The sequence below is a fragment of the Diabrotica virgifera genome, chromosome 8 (assembly GCF_917563875.1).
Source record: "Diabrotica virgifera virgifera chromosome 8, PGI_DIABVI_V3a".
NCBI classification, from domain to species: Eukaryota; Metazoa; Arthropoda; class Insecta; order Coleoptera; family Chrysomelidae; genus Diabrotica; species Diabrotica virgifera.
The window spans coordinates 177471703-177493481 of NC_065450.1; the positions used below are offsets into that span (position 1 = coordinate 177471703).

Below are 21779 nucleotides of genomic sequence, written 5' to 3' on the forward strand. Positions count from 1 at the left end.
ATACATATTAGTTTTCTCAGATTCGAAAAAAAAAATGAATGCATTTAAAAAGCATTGCCTCGAAATTTTGTGCCTACACTCTTGAATCTTACCTCAAAAGTTCCAGAATTCATTTACTCACATTGTTAAATTACTTGAAAACTTCTTTGTTTATATAGAGAATCTTGTAATAATATTTATTTTGTTAACAGATGCTCCATGGTGTGGTCACTGTAAAGCCCTAGCCCCTGAATATGCTAAGGCTGCCCAGCAACTAGAACAACAGGGATCTAACATCAAACTTGGTAAAGTCGATGCCACAGAAGAAGGCAGTCTTGCTGAGCAATTCAACATTAGAGGATACCCCACTCTGAAATTCTTCAGAAATGGCAGTCCAATTGAATACTCAGGTAAGATGATTTTTTTATCAGTTTCCACAGGGGTATATTATAATATTAGGGTGGGTAATTAAATGAAACAAGCTGAAAATGCGAACATTATCATAACGAAAACTTTGTTTATTTACGTATTTAAATTCATCAATTACGCACATACTTAATGTTAAGTTTTACATAATGCTTTAACAGCGTTTCCCAAACTTATTTTTCCGTGGCCCGGTTATTTTTGTGCTTATCCTTCGTGACCCACTATTTTTTTGCATACCCCTTTTACTTTTGAGAAGTATGCAGTTATTTCTGGTTAAATAAAAACTTCACGTTTGGAGGAAAAGATGTTAATTTTATCCTAAGGTCCGGTTCCACTTCCAAACGGTTCCTATATTTATTTTTGAGGAAAACTAGTGTTGAAAACCCTGCCTCACTCTTATAGGTCGTAACAAAAGGAATTAGAAACTTTATCGCTTTTAAAAATATATATTTTATAAAGACAGCCAAAAACCTATAAGTGGTATTTTGTCAAATATGTCTTTGAGTGCCCTAATCACACGATAGTTCAATTACTGACTCAATAGCTAAATCCGGAAGTCCTGTCTCGAATTCTACGTCGATTATAAATGTATTTCTTATCCATGCTTTGTTGCTGTGGATGCGGGGGATTTTTGCCTCCAGTCTCAGCAGGTGTTCCTTAAAAGCCGCTGGAATATCACTCGGCAATGAATTCACGTTATACTCTTTTTGTAGATTTGTAATTTTCTGCTTTCTCGCGGCGTGTCCACAAATTAACTTTTTTTTTGTTACAGCTTCCACCTTCTGTTGTACTTTAAATACTGTTACATTGCTACCTAGTAAGGTCATATTTAAATTGTTCAAGAGGTCAAAAATATCACAAAGATATGCCGCGCGCATCGGAAAAGCTAGACCAATCTTCAACCGTATGGGCGCGTTTTTCAATAGCCACAACCTTTCTCTTGGTATAAAAGTAAGAATGTTGAGATGTTAGTCTTCTCTGTCCTTTTTTATGGTGTTGAATCAAGGACCTTGAACGAGGATATGTGCCGAAAGTTGAAAGCATTTGAGATGTGGCTATATCGGAGAATTCTTAAAATCCCATGGACTGATCGGGTCACAAATGAGGTCATTAGAAGAAGGGGAAAGAACCGAAAGGTACTGATCACCATCAAATCTCGAAAGTTGGAATACTTTGGACACATTATGCGAAATGAATCCAGATATGCCCCCCTACAAGGAGGGCATATCTGGATTCATACAAGGAAAAATATTTGGAAAGCGAGGTCCAGGAAGAAGAACATCCTGGTTAAAGAACCTTAGAACCTGGTTCAACACAACATATATGTGCAGCTTTTCCGCGTTGCTGCAGATAAGGTGAAGATTGCCATGATGATCGCCAACATTCGTCACGGATAGGCACATCAAGAAGAAGAAGGCTGCCTTGATTAACTAATTGACATCATGAAAACTGTTTTTAAATTGAAATATTGCATCCCTAGCCGTTGGTGGATGTTGTTCTAAGAACATTGAAATTTCTTCATTCAATTCAATAAGACTTATTCTTTTTAAAACATTTCCTTTTTATAGTCAACGCACTTCGCAGTGTAAAAGAAGATTTTCATGTGCATTTCCCATTTCTTTGCACAAAGCAGAGAATACTCTTGAGTTCAGTGGGCAAGATTTTATGAAGATAAGTTTTACACACTCTTGCATAGATTTGGTTAAAAACAGTGGCATTTTTTGGCAGCTAATACCTCAATGCACCCAAACACATTCTGGTGCTACAGCTTTGATCCTCGGAAAAGCCTGCGTCAGTCAGAGCGCGGTATTAAAAAGCAAAATGTGAAATGGCGAGGCGACCCGGCATTTTGCGTCCGTGGCCCGGTACCGGGTCGCGACCCACCATTTGGGAAACGCTGCTTTAAATTATTTTTCTTAATAAAGTAACCAATAACTTTTTTTTAATTTTGCGAAAAAATTAATTAAGTACTGATGAAGTAAAATATTAGTCAACATTTAAACAACTTATTATATCTATGAAAACGACACGTAATATATGGAAATAATGTAAACATAACCTTTTTAATGTTAGGTGTTAATAAATTTACACATCATATTTATTTAATATAATAATTAAATCCACTAATAAAATATATTATTTATTTTTTAAAATAATTTAAAATTTAGTTTGACTTTGACGGATTTGTCAAACTCAAATGTAAACAACATAAGCTTTGTTGATATAAATACATCCAAACATAATAGTTTGTTTAAAATATAAATACTTAATCAATAAATAATAAAATTATCCGGAAGTTAGGTACACAGTTAGGTACTAACATTAATAAATAAAATTTATTTATTTGACATTTCGATCTGATGTTTACTTGTGTCAGGCAAACCATATAATATACTCCAAAGTCAAAGGATTGTGACGTCACAATTTAATTTTCAACTTTGAGGTCGGTTATCTCCAAGATATTGACGAGATATCTTGTTCGAGAGATATCAGTTTGAGATATCGAAATGCCGTTTGCAGATTTGGATTCAGGAGACAAACCTACATAGGAATCCATCGTTAGATCGGCTTCAAGTACTGCAGAGTCGGCGACACACGAACGAACGAATAGACTTTGTGAATTTATAAACGAAAACAAAATTTTCGTTGAAAATGGAAAATGGAATATTTAGGTTATCAGATGCTATCAAATTGTATGATTTACATGTATAAAACCTTATAAAAATCTCATGAATTTGCTTCATGTATGTTGAACAAGAAAGTACCATTCAAAAGCTATTAACAGTTTTTATAAGTAGAGTGTCTTGTTACAATAATAAAGTTAGATTTATTGAGAAGTCTCAAGGAAAGCACACACCACATCGTGAGAAAAATGGGATTATGAAAAAGTTCAAGGTTGCCAGGTCAAAAAATTAAAAATCACCAGACAATTGCTTAAAAAGTTGCCAGATTTTGCTAAAAATCACCAGATTGTTATGAGTATGCGCAGTAACGAAAAATGTGTTGCTGCACATAATATTGCGCATGCGCATACCCGTAACCATTCGAGAACGGTAATGTGAAGGGTTGGAACAAACATAATAAAACAATAATTAGAATACAAATGAAACGATTTTTTTTTTGTAAAATATAATGTAAAATGTAGGTGTTCATTTTTATAAAAGGTACTGATAATCCCGACAATGTAGATTATTTAAAACTTAACGTTTTATGTCTTAAACTTAGCCTGACAGACGACCCTCGTCGAGCGGGGTGTTATACAAAATTGTTTTGTTGGAAACCTAGTAATTTTTGTTCATGCTAATAAATTTTTAATACAAATTAAAATTGAAAAAATAGTTCCTAAGAACCTTTGGGATTTTAGTTTAGTAGATGATCAAACCAACACAAAACGTGACAAAACTACAAAATATGAAGAACAGTAATCACTTAAAACTCTACAGCTGACACAAGAAAGATAAAACTGCTAAATTGATATGTTGATATTAACTGAACTGGTTTGTTTATAAAACTAAGACATAAATTATTGGAAGTGCATGAACACTTGCAAGAATAGCGTAAACTTGGGAAATCCCCGGTTGAGCACCACAGAGGCGGATCATTTTATATTACAAAATTAGACTTTTTGTATTATATGAATATTAGGCAATTCTTAATAACGAATAAAAAACATATAATCGTACTTTTTAAATAAAAAAATATAATATAGATAAGGTCAAAAAATCACCAGATATTAAGCTTTTTAAAAAAGTTTTCATCATATCACCAAATGGGTTAGAAAATCACCAAATCTGTTGAATTTTCACCAGACCTGGCAACCTTGAAAAAGTTACCACCACCGCCAACAAATACCATTTCTTTTTTATTATTGAATTTTTCAATGATGTCTATGATTATTTTTATAATGAAAAAGTTTTATCATTCATGACATGCAACGATTATGTTACGTTAAGTCAATGTTCAAGTACCTGTTACGTCATGGTATATAAACTAAACATACTTACAAATTGTGGTTTATCAAACTTGATATATTGAAAACAATATCAAAAAAAATCCTATTGTGTGATATTTCATATACCTACTTAAAAATTATTGAGCTTATAAATTATGTTGTACAATATTGGCAAACAATTTCATAATTTCAGTGTTTTTCTAGATAAGCTTCTCCACATCTTCAATAAGGCATTTCCTTTAATTCCTATTAAGCCAAAACATCGGAAACCTTGGGTTACGAAAGGTATTCGCATATCAGCTAAGAATATGCGTTCACTACTATACATCAAGAAATTTACTACCAATGTTGCTGTCACTGAATATATCATGAAGTACAGGACAACATATCTAAAACTTGTCAGGTCAGCTAAAAAAGCCTATTATCAAAATCGTCTGAGAAGCTCTAAAAGTGTTGCAAAAGAGACTTGGTCTATAATAAACGATCTTCGAAATAAAACTCACACAGCTCAATCATTTTCCCTTCCAAATCCTGAAAGTCTAAACGACTACTTCGTTAATGTGAGTAAAAATATAACATCAACAATTTTGCCGCAACAAGATCCTATTTTCTATCTTCCTAATTCAAGACAGGTCTCGAATTCATTCTTTTTACGACCAGTCGATAACTCTGAACTTATCCAAACAATCAATTGTATCAAAAGCAAATCATCCTGTAGTACTGATGGACTATCTATAAAAATTTTCTCTAATCTCACAGAAAATGTGTTGGAAATCCTCCTCTCACTAATTAATGATTCCTTCGAAAAAGGTAAGTTTCCAGAGTGCCTAAAGACAGCCATTATTATTCCTCTTCATAAGGGTGGCGAAAAGTCTGATGCCTGCAACTATAGACCTATTGCCTTACTACCGGTACTCTCCAAAATTATTGAGAGACTCATTAAAACTCGACTTATGTCCTTTATCGTTGATAACAACATTTTATCACAAAATCAGTTCGGCTTTTTAACAAATAAATGTACCACTGATGCCATGTTTTCTGTACTACATGAGGTTTACCAAGCACTAAACAATAATCTTTATACTGCCACTGTTTTCTGCGACTATGCCAAAGCTTTTGATTGTGTAAATCACGATATCTTGATTACAAAACTAAATTTCTATGGAATTCGAGGTATTTCTTTGAATTGGTTCCAATCCTACTTGAATAATCGGAAACAACTAGTTAGAGCAAATGATACTGACTCTAGTCTCAAAAACATCGTCTGTGGAGTACCACAAGGTTCAGTATTGGGTCCTATACTGTTCCTTATCTTTATAAATGACATTACTAATTTAAAAATCAATGGGAAAATTTTTCTTTTTGCTGATGATACCAGTATCACTTGGAGCAACTCAACTATTGCATCTCTTCATGAAACTATAACTTCGGATCTACTGACGATAAAGACCTGGTCTGACTCTAATTTACTCTCTTTTAACGTAAATAAAACAGTAGCATTATCCTATAAAGGAGCTCTTCAACCTTTGCCACTTCATAACAGCCAGATCAGTACCGTTGATTCTGTAAAATTTCTTGGTATTTTTTTAGACAGCAACCTCAAATGGTCCCTTCATATCGATTCGTTAAGTAAGAAACTCGCCTCAGCTTGCTATGCAATACGATCTGTCTCAAGGGAACTCAATTTAGCATCTTCTAAAATAACATATTTTTCGTTGTTCGAGTCTCATCTTCGATATGGTCTTCCTTTTTGGGGTTCTAGTACAGCTGCTCAATTTGATGTCATTTTTAGATTGCAAAAAAGAGCAATAAGATATTTGTTTGGCCTCAGAAGATCTACACATTGCAGAAGTTACTTCAGAGATCACGAAATTTTAACACTTCCATCTTTATATATTCTAGAAACGGTTTGTTTAATTCGTAAACACCTTCATGTCTTTCCATCTAGGCCCAATCATCTTTACTCCACCAGAAATTCAATCTTTGATATTTATTTACCGATTCCATCCACTGAGTTAGTAAAGAAATCTATATTATATTCCGCAAAGAAACTGTACAATCATCTTCCGTTACAACTTAAATCTGCAACATCTTTCCCTAAGTTCCGAAAAATGACAAAAGCCTATCTATCCAAAAGACCATATTATTCAATAGAAGAATTTCTTAATGAATAACTAAGAAAATTGGGTTCCATGCGCAGTAGCATAAACTTGTCAGTTCCTTATGTTGTACCTATTTTATTTTATTTGTTGTATGTTCAATTTGCAATTTATATATGTTTTGCAATAAATTGTTTTTGTCTTGGCTTTTATATCTTATACTGTACATTGTTGACGATTTATCTAATTTTAGTAAATTGTAGTTGTTATTTGTTATTTATATTATGTTTTTCTTTTGACTGTATGTAAGCTTTGTCCATAAAATTGTAAAAATTTTCAGTGGCAATAAAGCATATTTCTATTCTATTCTATTCTAACAATCATAATAGAAGGTACTTTACATTGAAACATTCGATTTATGTGATTAGGCTTTGTATCCAGTAGTATGTAGATAAGATCTGCAGTTCAACAAGGAAGGTTAATGTTGATAGGTTCAAAACATCAAGAAATCTAAATGATAACTTAAAATAACAATTGAAATAAAATGTGAAATGAGAATTTTATGCCGATATATAAGAGTAGTCTAAACAAGCACATATTACAATGTTAATCTTTAACATCTATGCAGCATAAATATGCAAATCAAAACCTGCATAAAGCCTATTTTATATCGTCCACAACGCTACACTACCTAATCTATTTATTTGTTTGCCCAATTATTCTATTTTACCCCCTATTGATAGTCAAACCAGATATCTCTATTGATAGTCAAACATCTTACCATTTGAATCTCAGTTTCTTGTGTACTATTTTTTGTCCCATTTTCCCAATTTTAATTCTAAACTGTATGGCTTAGATTTGCGTTTGCTATTCTAATTGTTTACACTAGTTTGGTAATAGCCAAAAAAGTTATGGAAATTTATCAAGTAAACAACTCTACCTGTAAACCTGTTATACAAGCCAATTTTTGCAAAGAAAAAATTGAGGAATTGAAATTCTAAAAATAGAAAAGCAAATTATTCATAGATATGAATATTAAGTTCTAAAAATAGACTTGATATTTACTAAATTAGCATAAGACTTAGTAAACAGTAGACTATTTAAAGAGGGATTAATGTATCTTTGTTTAGAATTTTGGTGGAAAAAAACAAGGCCGTATATTACAATCTGCAATGGTTTGTATACCTAAATACTAGTAGCAAGTGGCACTTTTTTCTGTGCGCTGATCTGGATAAGGAAATTTTTTATTTGGTTGATAAGCAAAAGTTTTTTTCCTAGGGCTGGCATTTCTGTTCCAGATCATTCTGGTGTTCTTTCTTATAGTCCTGTCGCCAGGGGGGGTACAACGGCCTCGTTAATTCAGATGGACTTACTCAAGTTTTTTTTATGTATTTTGACCCGTAGAACACGAATTTTTTGGGTAACAGTTGATCCGGATGTCGATAAGATTGTTATAGACCAAGAACTTGAGGAATCAAATAACAGCGATTTTTGGCAAAACAAAACAATATTTTGTATTTTTTGGGCCATTTTAAGTAAAAAATATTTCTACAAGTTTTTTCGTAGGATGCACAGTTTTCGAGATAAACGCGGTTGAACTTTAAAAAAATCGAAAAATTGCAATTTTTGAACCCGAATAACTTTTGATTAAAAAATAAAATAGCAAGTCTGCTTACCGCATTTGAAAGTTTAAGTCAAATTATATCGGTTTTGATTATTTGCATTGGTAAAAATTTATTTTTTTATTGTTTAACAAAGCTATAAACACGTAGGGTTTCCCGTGCTTTTACATGCGTTTTAACGCATGTAACGTAGAAATAGTCTTGATTGCACTAGTACCTATTCTACCTACTCGTTCGATTTTAAATGAGAAATCATAGAAACATCACTCACGCACTAGTTGTTTGTAGCTTTGTTTAGCAATAACACAATAAATTTTTAGCAATGCAAATAATCAAAACCGACATAATTTGACTTGAACTTTCAAAGGCGCTAAGCAGAATTGCTATTTTATTTTTTAATCAAAAGTTATTCGGGTTTAAAAATTGCAGTTTTTCGATTTTTTGAAAGTTCAACCGCGTTTATCTCGAAAACTGTGCATCCTACTAAAAAACTTGTAGAAATATTTTTTGCTTAAAATGACCCAAAAAATACAAAATATTGTTTTGTTTTGCCAAAAATCGCTGTTATTTGATTCCTCAAGTTCTTGGTCTATAACAATCTTATCGACATCCGGATCAACTGTTACCCAAAAAATTCGTGTTCTACGGGTCAAAATACATAAAAAAAATTTGGGTAAGTCCATCTGAATTAACGAGGCCGTTGTACCCCCCCTGGCGACAGGACTATTATGGATGTCCTTTTGTTGAACTGTAGCAAACATTTTGTAGCAAACTAATTAAAAATTGTCAATTTGTTCAGTGAGAATATTGAACTTAGGAAGTGCGTACGACAGGGATGTATTCTATCACCTCTACCTTTGAGTATGTATTGGATTATTTTCAAAGCATTAAGCGAAACTAGCCAAGGCATCCAGATAAGTGTAGAAATAATAAACAATATGCTGCCGGACATCTAAGAATAAACAATCAGTTAACTCATGTGAATTTAACATATTCTCTCTCTCTCTCTCGCGATCTCTCAGCATCCGCCTCTAAGTATCTCTGTCTCTGGCTGCTCTCCTCCAGTTACCCACCCTCAATATCTCTTTAGCATCTGTTCTCACTTCGTCTATCCACCTCTTCCTTGTTCTTCCTTCTGGCCGACATCCCATCACAGTTCCACTAAACGTTCTACTAGATGTTCTGTCATTATCCATTCTTATGAGGTGACCTGCCCAGTGCAATCTTTGTATTTTTGCATAATGTGCTATCCTTGAATTTTTTCATTCCCTTTACAGTTTTCTTAATTTTTAAAGGATTTCAGGTTAGGGTTTTGAGTTAATGTTCTTCACTTTTCTTTTAAGTGAAAACACCAATATCTGTCTGAACTACATAATGTACATGTGTTAAATAATAGTTTGTTATATATATATATATATATATATATATATATATATATATATATATATATATATATATTGATGCACGTTAAGTTGTGACTTCCGGTATACAGAAGAGGCTGTCCGACTTCCACCTTTTCTACTAGGAATTATTTTTTAAAAATTGTGTATTTGGTAAAAGGGGGGCTTATAAAATGGGTCTACTTATTGAGGGGAAAGGATTTACCAAAATAAATTTTGTATATATATACGTATATACCGAAGCGTACAGCATACGTTATGGCTTCCATATATAGGGTAGTTCAAGGTGCGTTGTCACTTCCAGCGGTGTTGTCATATTTTGGAAGTCACAACGACTCGTCTGCTGATTTATCTCTTACTTTAAGCGTAATGTGTGATCTTTTGAAACTTTTACTGTGAATACAGTTGTGAATGCAGTTCTATGTTTTAAAGTTGTCTATTTAAATTAAAAGATTGATATTCTTTTGATTAAACAGGTTTACAAAAAAAATACATTTCGGAATATTTGACGAAACCATATGACTAGGGGGTTTTTGGGGTCGCTGGTCACGAATCCGGGGTCCGCTGACCTCTATCACGTCAGGTAATGGTAATCTCAAGGTCAAATCAAGATAAACCGACAGTCGCTCTGAAAAAGTATATTAGGGGGTTTTTGTGGTCGCTGATGACGAATTTGTGTCCGCCGACCTCTATCACGTCTAGCTCAAGGTCATTTCGAGGTCAAATCAAGATAAATGGACACGATCGCTCTGAAAAAGTATATTAGGGGGTTTTTGGGGTCGCTGATCACAAAACTGGGGTCCGTTGAGCTCAACCGCGACAGGTAAAGGTCATTTCAAGGTCAAATCAGTTTTGTGGACTTGTCCTGATTTGGCCTTGAAATGACCATTACCTTACGTGGTAGAGCTCAACGGACCGCAGTTTTCATGATCAGTGACTCCAAAACCCCTATATTTTCAGAGCGATTGTGTCGATTTATGTTGATTTGACCTTGAACTAGACGTGATAGAGGTCAGCGGACTAATGATTCGTCATCAGCGACACCAAAAACGCCCTAATATACTTTCTCAGAGCGACTGTCGATTTATCTTGATTTGACCTTGAAATGACCTTTACCTGGCGTGAAAGAGGTGAGCGGACCCCGGATTCGTGATCAGTTACCCCAAAAACCCCCTTGTAACATGGTTTCGTCAAATAGTCCGAAATTTAGTTTTTTTTTGTAAACCTGTATTATTTATGATATGATTGATATTTATTTTACAAATACTAATATTTTATTATTGCTGCAAAATGGATTTTTTGGAATTAATTAAAAAAGCGTTATTAGTAAGTAATTTATTTATGAAAATTATATCAAAAATTTTAATAAATAAATTTGAACTTATAGGAAATTTTAATATTTATTATTTTTCTTGATTAAATTTTGAATTTTAGATTGTATTACAGGCACCGTCCTTTTAATTTTTGATGTACCAATAATAATGTGTAATAAGAAAATTAAATGGCTAAATACACCAGGTGGGGTTGAGCTGCTAAAAAGCTATCTAGATCCATCTTTTTAGAGCAGATTAGTCCCAGTCTGCTACTCGATACTATTGACTGTGCTTCTCCAGTTCTTTCTATCCTCTGTCTTTTTCTGCTAGTCTCTAATTCCTGCCCTATATAAATTTTCCTTTACTTCCTGTAACCATTTATTCTAGTTCCTCCGCGTCTCCTTCTAACTCCGGGTTTCCATTGTAAAATTGAGTTTATAGTTGTTACGCTACCTGCTCTCCATATATGCCCCAACCGTCTAACACTGTGCTGAAATCTGAAAATCTGGAATAATATCTACCCGGGTCGAAACATTTTTTTTAATATATGAAAATAGTTATTTATGAAACAGTTCGTGAAGTATGCTTTTTACGAATGCACGTGATGTTTAGAGCACAAGCGACAACGGAGCGAGTGCTATACATCGCTTAAGTTCGCAAAAAGTACTTCACGCACAGATTCATACAATATTTTATCTACGATAAACAAATAAAAAAACTGTAACTCTTCATCACTGGAATTCATTCATATTCTACAATTTTTAGAACTTATTTAAACATTCTAATTTCTTTCAAACCACAAAACTGTCAAATTTTTTTTTGTAATTTATTGCTCATTATGTCATCACCATGACAACGCGAAAGTTAAGGATATTTGATTATATGAAAGTGTGTCAAAAACAGTGCGAAAAAGTAAATCCCGTTTAAAATACATTGTTACTTCACGCACACGTTATCCATTAAATAGATCGATGCAGATCGGCCTTATATCGGATCCTCTACTATTAGTCCGTTCGCTGACGGTAAAATATTGCAAAACCCATAAATTTTAAAAAACCGCTTAGATCAGGGGTGGGCAATTACTTTTAAGCGCGGGCCAAAATGAAAGTTTCAAAATGTCTCTCGGGCCGGAGGACTATACCGGATATGTACGCTGTGCCCACGCGAATTTTTTGGTGTAGTTTATTCCCTGCCCAAGAAATAAATACTATAAGTATTATTTTAAAGCATTTGGACAAAGAAATTTGACTGTTAATAATTAGAAAATGGTAATAATAAATTGTCCTACTTGGGAATACATGCGAAAAACTTGTGCCCAGTAAAATATGTCACGTAATTGAAAAAAAAATGGTCATTATATTAAATCATAAGAAGATCCAGAAAAAGAACCAGATAAAAAATGAAGATATTGAGCAAGTGGACAAAATGAAATACTTACTTAGGAGTCTGGATTACGGAAGATTTAAATTCGAAATCATAAATTCGATCAAGAATAGGGCAATTGAGGGTAGACTTTTTGAAGATGAGGACATTTCTGAGTCACCAAAGACTCAATCTGCAAATCTGATATTAGTTGATAAAATGTTGTATATCCACTCTATTCTTTTTTATGGTGCCGAAGCTTGGATTGTTAATGCTGACTTAATGAGAAAGCCGGAAGCTTTTGAGATGTGGCTTTTTGGGAGAATTTAGAAAATACCATGGACCGATCATATACGAACAAAATGATGTTGCACGAAATGGAAAGAGACAGAGAACTTTTGACCTCCATTAAAAGGAGACAGACAGCATATTTACGGCACATGCTCAGAAATGACGAGTTGTTCGAAGGAAAAAGGGGTCCTGGTAGACGACAAATATTCTGACTGAAAACATTTGAGACTGGACCGGGTTAAACACACAGACGCTTTTAAGAAAAGCAGAAAATAGAGACGAATTTGCAATGGTATTTTAGCCAACCATCATTAGTGGAGTCGGCGTTAGAAGAATAATAATAAATTAATGGTAATTAAATAAATCAGTTATTGAAAGATTTTATTTTCTTATATATTTATATTTTAACGATACAAATTAATTTATATTGATACATATTTTGTAAATATACCTAATATTAAATAAAATTATAAAAAAAAAGACAAACATTAAACGTTAAAATTAATAGAATACTCATTATAAGTATAACTTCTATAATAGTTAATGCGAAACGTGAAATCGCGAATGTTCATGTGATATTATTTCTTCAAAATTGGGATCCAAATCACTTGTAGCAATCCTTAATACCGAGTGTAGATTTTCGTCAGTAATTTGTGATCGATATTTATTTTTCGTGGAATCCATCAACGAAAAAGTTCTTTCACAAATATATGTCGAACCAAATAAAACTAGGTATTTTTGAACATAGTTTAAAAAATGTTTAAAATGTTCTGTATTCAAAGCACCGTACAAAGCACAATTCGTTTGATTGAACATTTTCTTTTAATAAATTATTTGCCTGTAAGTCAATTAATTCTAGCTGAATTTCAACAGGAGCTTCTTGCACATCGAAATTGAAAGGTTGACTAATTAATGACAAAGGTTTTTCAATAGCTTTGAAATCTTGAAATCTTCTTTGGAATTCAGTATGCAGGTCTTGTGTTACTGAACTATATTTAAGAAAATCAGAATTTTTCAATAAATTTAATAGTTTAATATTTTTTTATTAAAGTTCTCAGCAAATAAGTTTAGTTTTATCATAAATGCTTTGACATTTGAGTGCATATTGAAAGCGAACTGGTTTTTCCCTTGTAAATTTACATTAAGTTCATTTAAATATTTTACAATATCTACAGAAAACGACAAATCGTTTAGCCATGCCTCATTTTGCAATTCAGGAAAATCATGTAGTTTTTCTTTTATCGACAAGAAGGATACTATTTCATCAAGCAAATATTGAAATCTGTCCAAAACTTTACCGATGCTAAGCCATCTCACCTCAGTGTAGTAAGGAATTTCGTAAAAGTCACTTTCAATTTCTTTCAAAAATTCAACAAACTGTCGATGATTTAAGGCACGTTCCCGGATAAAATTTACAACTTTTGTCACAAAAGTAACGACTTGATTCAATTTTAAAACTTTTCTACATAACACTTCTTGATGAATAATGCAGTGTAAAAATAATATGTCTTGTTCTGGCTGCAACTGTTTTACTTTGTCGCTGATTCGTTTTAGTAAGCCCACATTTTTCCCTGTTAAACTAGGACAGCCATCCGTAGTGATGCTTACTATTTTGTTCCAAGGTAAATTTACTTTAACTAAACACTCTTCAACAGCGTTAAAGAAGTCTTCACCGGTAGTTGTATCTTTCATTGGATGCACACTAAGAAGTTCCTCGCGAATTTCACATTTTTTGTTAATGCCCCGAATAAATATTAATAATTGACTTGTGTCAGTAATATCGCAGGACTCATCCAACGCCAGAGAACAATATGTAAAATCAGCAATTATTGTTTTTAGCTGGTCGAGTAAATTTCCTGAAATATTTTCGATCCGTCGTACTATTGTTCTCCTTGACAGGCTTAAATTTTCAAAAATATGTTTTTTTTTTCAGGACAACATATCTCTGACACTTCTACCATGCACTGTTTAACAAATTCTGCTTCAGAAAAAGGTTTACATAACTTAGCAATTCTGTGTGCAATAACATAACTTGCTTGTGTGGTAGATTTCTCGATGTTACTTTGTTTGCTAAAAATATTTTGTTGTTTATTAAGTTTTTTGCTAAGTTGTCTGCAGCATTTTTAAGTTCTTCTAAAGAAAACGATGCATATTTTGGATGTTTTGATGTAAAATGCCTCTTTAAATTATATTACTTGAAAACAGCAATGGTTTAATGGCAAACTAAACAAATTGCTTTCTTACCAATGTTCGTAAAAAGGTATTTTTCTGTCCATGCTTCATTAAAATTTCTGCATTCCAAATCAACTTTTCTTTTTTTAGATTGTATCATTTTGCAAATGCTTACAAATAAATATTTTAATACAATAAAATAAAAACAATGTTTTCAAATTTTACTTACAAAATGTCCTCCACTTTTTCAATTTATTATATATTTGCAAAATAACACACACTGTATCAAAAGAAATATGAGGAGTAATAGGAAATACGACCAGTGCTAAATCAAAATAAACTTATACACGTCTTTCGAAGTAGTTGTAAAACTTCGGCAAAAATCGGTAACAATGAATTTTATGCTGAAGTAGGTATTCCAAACAACCATACTTAATTCAGATTTAATAAATAAAGAATCATATTATTGGGACCAAAGTGCTGAGGTATTTAGATCATAAACTGTCAGTGATATGGTTGAAATAGATACCCAAACACCGAGTGCTTGTCTTGAGACCTTGAGAGTTAAATACGATTATTAATACCGAATAAACAATTATGAATCTCCGGGGATTTCCCTATATTTTAAAAGAAATTTAAAGTAAATAGTTACAATTAAACAGTTTTTAAAAATATAGTTAGCTAAGGCTGTTCGTAATTATAATACTCTCTATTATTTATATATTTAATAATTTATGTGAACACTATGCAAACTATTACTGTTGATTTCAACAAAATCACATAAAAGGGATTAAAAAGATTAGGTACTTGCGGGGTTTTTCAACGGGCCGGACAAAGTAAGCGAAAGGGCCGGACCCGGCCCGCGGGCCGGCTTTTGCCTACCCCTGTGCTATAGCCTTATTCTTTAACTATATCGCTGTAATAACATTGTTTCTAGACAGGTAAATTATCATTGTATACTGGGCGTACCAATCAAACTGGTTTTTTTTTTCAATTTTCACAACACCCTGTGGAATATTCTAGCCTTTATACAATATTGAAATTAAAACCCAACTATAGCCCCAGGTTTTCTTAACGTTCTGTTTGTTATTCATTCGCTTATGTTGGATAATAAAAAAGTTAGGGACTTTAACAACTAAACATGTTCTTTATCAATACATGGTGTTTCTAAATAAGTGCGACAAACTTTAAGGGGTAATTCTGCATGAAAAAATAATGATCGTTTACTTGATAAAGCTATGTCCGCAAATGCTTGCAAATATAAAATTCTTTTGCCAAACGATCATTATTTTTTCATGCAGAAATTACCCCTTAAAGTTTGTCGCACTTATATTTAGAAACACCTGTATCGATAAAGAACATGGCTAGTTGTTAAAGTCCTTAACTTTTTATTATCCAACGTAAGCGAATGAATAAAAAAACAGAATGTTAATAAAACCTGGAGCTATAGTTAGGCTTTGATTTAAATATTTTATAAAGGCTAGAATATTCCACAGGGTGTTGTGAAAATTGAGAAAAAAAAACCCAGTTTGATTGGTACACCCGGTATACAATGAAAATTTACCTGTCTATCAACAATATTATCATAGCTATTTTGTTAAAGAATAAGGCTATAACATATTAAAAAAAATTACTTAAATCGGACAACAGGTTTGGGAGATACGAGACATCAAAAATTACCCATTTTTTTGGGGTGCCCGTTTTTCGTGCCGGTGAGTGTAGATTAAATTAGAAGTTCATTGTAAAAAAGGAAGTAAGCAAAAACACGAGAAAAATGAATTTATATAAGTAAATAGGTAAGTAAATATTATAGATTAAAATAAGTACAGAAAATATATAATTATAGAGATATATAATCACTTATTGTACCTTCATTTAAGGCTAATTTTAAAAGTAAAGCAGATCTGCTATTATTCATGTTTAAAAACAAAAGGCACACAAAACACTAAGTACGATTAGGACCGCGAATCTACAACAGATAAATGTCTGGAAACCGTTACACAGGGTTGCCAAAAAACGGAAGTCACACCGAGCGGTGTGGTATACGGAAGACGCTACGCGTTGTGTACATGGCCTGTATAGTAGCACGGGAGCGACACTAGCGCTGGTGATATACCGTCGAACTAAAATCTGATCTTATGAGTATGTTAGATACGATATGACTTCCAGCGAAATTTTTAATATAAGCCTTCTGATACCATCTAGTACCCAAATTCGTAAAAATATAGGCAAAACGTTGTGACTTCCGAAATCGGAAGTCATAACGGTATATATGAAGTAACAACGTATTACGAGAATCTACTTTGGAAGTCACATGGATACATGTATCTATATATATATATATATATATATATATATATATATATATATATATATATATATATATCGCTGTTGGGCGTGAAAAAGGGGACAAGTCATGCAAGGTCAAAACGAGAAAAACGACATTAAAAATTTTACAAAAAAATGATTATTTTTTAAAGATGTTTAGAATGATAATCTACTTAAAATTTGTATTTACATATACTTTTCCTACATAGATTCAATTTTTTTTGCTGAATATTTGGGAGCAAAATATGTTTAAAGCGATATTTGATTTACTTACCTCCTTTTTCACAAATACACACATGACTTCTCCCCTTTGTATTTGAACATAGAAATGATTACATAGGACAATGGAACATTTTAGATACAAGATCACTTAAATACAAAGTATATGTAATTATTAAAAAACGTTATTCATTAATTACTAATCTAGCTAAAGATACTTCACACTTTTATTCGTCGTCAGAAGTTGATGAATCCGGGGACAAATTAACTAAGTCTTTATCTGTAAGTAAATTTTTCTATTCTACCGTTATAGACACAGGCCTGTGATAATTCCTCCTTGGGTAATAAATTTTGTAGCAGCTTTTCCCCTCTTTTATAAATCTGCTGTCTTAAAATATTCTTCTTTGTCAAAGGACAACATGTACTGAAACTTTTATATTTCTAGAAGAGAAATCTAGATTCTAATACATGTTTTATATCGTAACCAACGACACTGTCTCCAGTTTATCTTGTTAGCCTGAGTATCTGTTTTGCATTCTTTTTTTCGATTAGACTATGACCCGTATCGCACTCCATATGTGTATGGCCTGGCATTAAAAATTTGTGAACGATAATTTTTAAATTTGTAGAGCATTGTAAAACGGTTAAACAAGCTGCTGTTATAAAACTGTTTTTATTTTGACCAGGACAGCAGCAGTCTGAATATATTATTAGGTGTTCGACGTTAGGATCTAAATCTTTAGTAAGGTATTGATACATATAGGCAGGAACCAATTATTTCATTTCGGCCACGTTTTGCTAAAGATTCATGCCCTATATAGCAGTGAATTTGTGAATTATATCTTTTGCAAAGGCTAACCATTAACTAAGTAAATATTTATTTATTTATTTACGGGCGAACCCATTTTACAAAATAAGTGCAATTTTAAAACAAGTACGATAATTTAAAAAAATACAATTAACATGTAACATTAACAAGGTAAACAAAATAAAACATTTATTAGCTAAAAATTACAAGACAATTAAACATGAAAGTACACAGACAAATAATATAAATAATAAACATAAAAAGTAGATACCTACATCCTACATCTGATAATAACTGATAATAACCGTCATCAAGTGATATTTGACAATACGGCCTTGAATCTATTTAAGCTGTAGGAAAAGTTGAGTTCCTGAAATTGATTTTCAATTCTTTGGCTTCGAGATAAGAACGAATAATGAGCATAATTTGTTCTATGCATTGGTACAGAAAATGAAACCAATTGTCTTGTCTGGCGGTTGGGAACTGAGAAATTAATTTTGGCTAACATATCTGGGCAGTTGATTTGTGAGTTAACCAGCTTAAATAATAGAATTAAGTCGTGATGTAATCGACGGCTTTTTAATGTAGTAATATTTAGCATCTGTAAAATATCGTCATAATGCATATACTGGCCAAGTTTAAATGCAACATGTCTAAGGAATTTATGTTGCACATTCTCAATTTTATCACTATACAACTGATAATAGGGAGACCACACCGAAGAGCAATATTCCAGATGAGATCTAACCAACGAACAATATAGAATCTTTAATGGTTGGATGGACGTAAAATCAGAAGTAACTCGTTTGATATATCCAAGAAGCCTCAAAGATTTGTTAATGATGGTTTTAAAGTGCTCATGAAAAGTTAGTGAGGTATCTAGCCATATTCCAAGATCTTTGATTAAAAAATCTTTGATCTTTGTAAAAAAGATCTTTGATTGTAAAAATACTGTCTTTATTTGTATTATGTATTAAAAATATAAACATAATCTCAGACCTCACACACTATATAGGTCACTTGACTATTTACATGGTCTCTTCAAATGCCACATGTTGGCTATTCCCAGAAAGCAACATCCCGTTGCATTAAAAGCTAACCGTGAATAAGGGGTCAAGTCAAGTTGTCTCATTATTCACTAATAGATATACTGATATAGGCGGTGCCAAAAGGAATATGTTAACATATCCCTTTTTAGACTAAACTTTATGTATTGTTTTGTAAGTGACTCTTTTGGAACAATCAATTTAACTTCCAATTTTGGATACATTGACTAATCCCCTTTTACCCACAAACAAAACATCCTTTTTTTAACCCATATTTCACTTAATCCCGTTTTCGCAAAAAATTGACTTGTCCCCTTTTTCACGCCCAACAGCGATATATATATACATATATATATATATATATATATATATATATATATATATATATATATATATATATATATATATATATATATATGTAGTTTGTGTTGAAACATAATATTTAATTTACAAACTCAAACCACTGTTTTATGCTGATATTTTTTATATGTATTACCAACATCAATGAATTTTTACATTATTCATAAGTTATTAATGAAAATAAACTAAAAATAAAATTAAAAATATGTATTGTTGGTTTTGTACTCTCTGCATTTAATGTAATAAAATAACAGATCTAAGTTCCAAAGGTTCTAGTTACTTTAATGTTAGTGATTATATATCAATTTGGTGATCAAAAATTTCTAATGTGGATTAGATTTTAATAGCAAAACATTATCATGTCATTAACTGCACTAATTGAACAAACATGAACTACTGCCATAAAAGATAATAATAAACCTAATAGATAGGTAAGGCGGTTTAAAAATAAAAGTGGATTTTGACTTGGACCATTAGATAATCTGTATAGAAATAAATTCCCCCTATAATAAATTTGTTTTATACGCTCTGAGCTTCGCTGGTGTCGCTCCTGGCGGTTACTAATTCAACTTTCACTGGTAATTTTTAAATTTATTATTTAATTGTTATCGCTTAATATTTACAACGCTAAAAAGTAATTAAATTGTAACAGATTTTTTTAAGATTTTGCTAATCATTTTGACGTTCTATTGATGAAATATTAATTTCTTACTTCGGATACTTTCACAATTATCGTGTAGATGGCGCTATAAGATTAATAGATTAATTTATAATTACATATTACGGAACATTAAAAAAACGTAAATTCAGTATTTAAAACGTAAGTATATTTAAGGTAAAAATATATACCACAGCTTTGACCAACTAATATTTTTTATAATTAATGTTTTTAATTTTAATTTTAAATTAATCACTTTGACATTTATGTCAAATTTCCGGTAAACGTTTACAGACTTGCCACTACTGGCGCTCGCGAATTTATAAATATCCCCTCTACGTACGAGCTCACAGCGTATAGATTAAAAGTAACTAAAGGTAACCAAATTTAAAACAATTTTTGATTGGATTTGGGATTCTTTGGCCATTTAAACAAATATTACCTCACCCACTTTTTTTATTCAGTTATTCATGTCAAGTCGGACAACTTTTCCATTTCGGAAAATTTTCGGGAGGTGGGCGTTTCGTAAATATAGAGGTTTCTAAATTTTGGTGCGTCCCACAACTGAAGTACCGTTAAAAATTTGTCGCACAATATTACCAGTAAACAATTACCAGTAAACAGTAGCGATCAACAGGTAGCAAAAACGCGTTTCAAGATTGCGGCTGTAATTTTGAATATTTTTTCGAGATATTTGGCACACGTATTCGTAATAAAATAAAGAATGGCGGTACAGATCCCAATTTGAAAAATATAGTAATATGTGGAAATTACTCAGTAATGAAATACAATATTAAAAAAACGAGCATGTACCGCCATTAAGAAAAACAAAAAAATACATTTTCTTCAAATAAACTTTTTTATCCGATGTCTAGATTTTGTGTCATTTTGGAACTACTAAAACTTTTTATTTCATTAGTAGTTCCAAAATGACACAAAATCTAGGCATCGGATAAAAAAGTTTATTTAAAGAAAGTGTATTTTTTTGTTCTTCTTAATGGCGGTACAGGCTCGATTTTTTAAAATTGTATTTAATTACAGAGTAATTTCCACATATTAATATATTTTTCAAATTGGGCTCTGTACCGACATTCTTTATTTTATTACGAATACGTGTGCCAAATATCTCGAAAAAATATTCAAAATTAGAGCCGCAATCTTGGAACGCGTTTTCGCTACCTGTTGATCGCTACTGTTTCCTCTTAACTAATTCTACAGAGACTATGTTTGTCTGAAAGAAAATAAAGTACTTATTTATTCATTTATTTATGTCTTATTAACTTCTTAAAAGTTAAAAGTGGGATATGATGAAACAGTTACTGATTTTCCATGATGTATTTTCTGTGGACGTAATTCTGATCCCACAATAATAATAAATATATATTTAAATTTTTTTGCTCTATGTAGAGTGCAAGTTTTACAAGGGTAAACTGCAAATGTATTGTAAGAATAAAAGAATATAATCTCGCAACGAGAATACAAAAAAAGGAAAGAATAAAATGTGGGAGTGGAAGGGAACCTCTCGTATAAGTATGTCTTTATAAGTATGTATTTCTGGGATAATAGGGATAATTAATTTGGGAAAGGATCACTACAGCAGCAGTGCAAAATCATTTTTGTGGAAAAAATGTGAAAAGACTCTGATTTCTAACTAATACATCCACGAAGGAAGCTACAGCTACTTTAGAAAAATAATGCTAAATTGTTTCGAACATCTAAAATACAAAGAAAATATTAATAAATT

At 32.0% G+C, this 21779-nt stretch overlaps 1 protein-coding gene across 1 annotated transcript in view; it reads left to right on the forward strand.

The window, feature by feature from the left end:
• LOC126889682 (protein disulfide-isomerase-like) overlaps window positions 1-21779 on the forward strand; it is a 53135-nt gene that overhangs the window by 12448 nt on the left and 18908 nt on the right. Inside the window, exon 2 of the mRNA XM_050658201.1 lies at window positions 192-389. Within this exon, the coding sequence (XP_050514158.1) occupies window positions 192-389 (198 nt within the window). The remainder of the gene's footprint in view (window positions 1-191; window positions 390-21779) is intronic.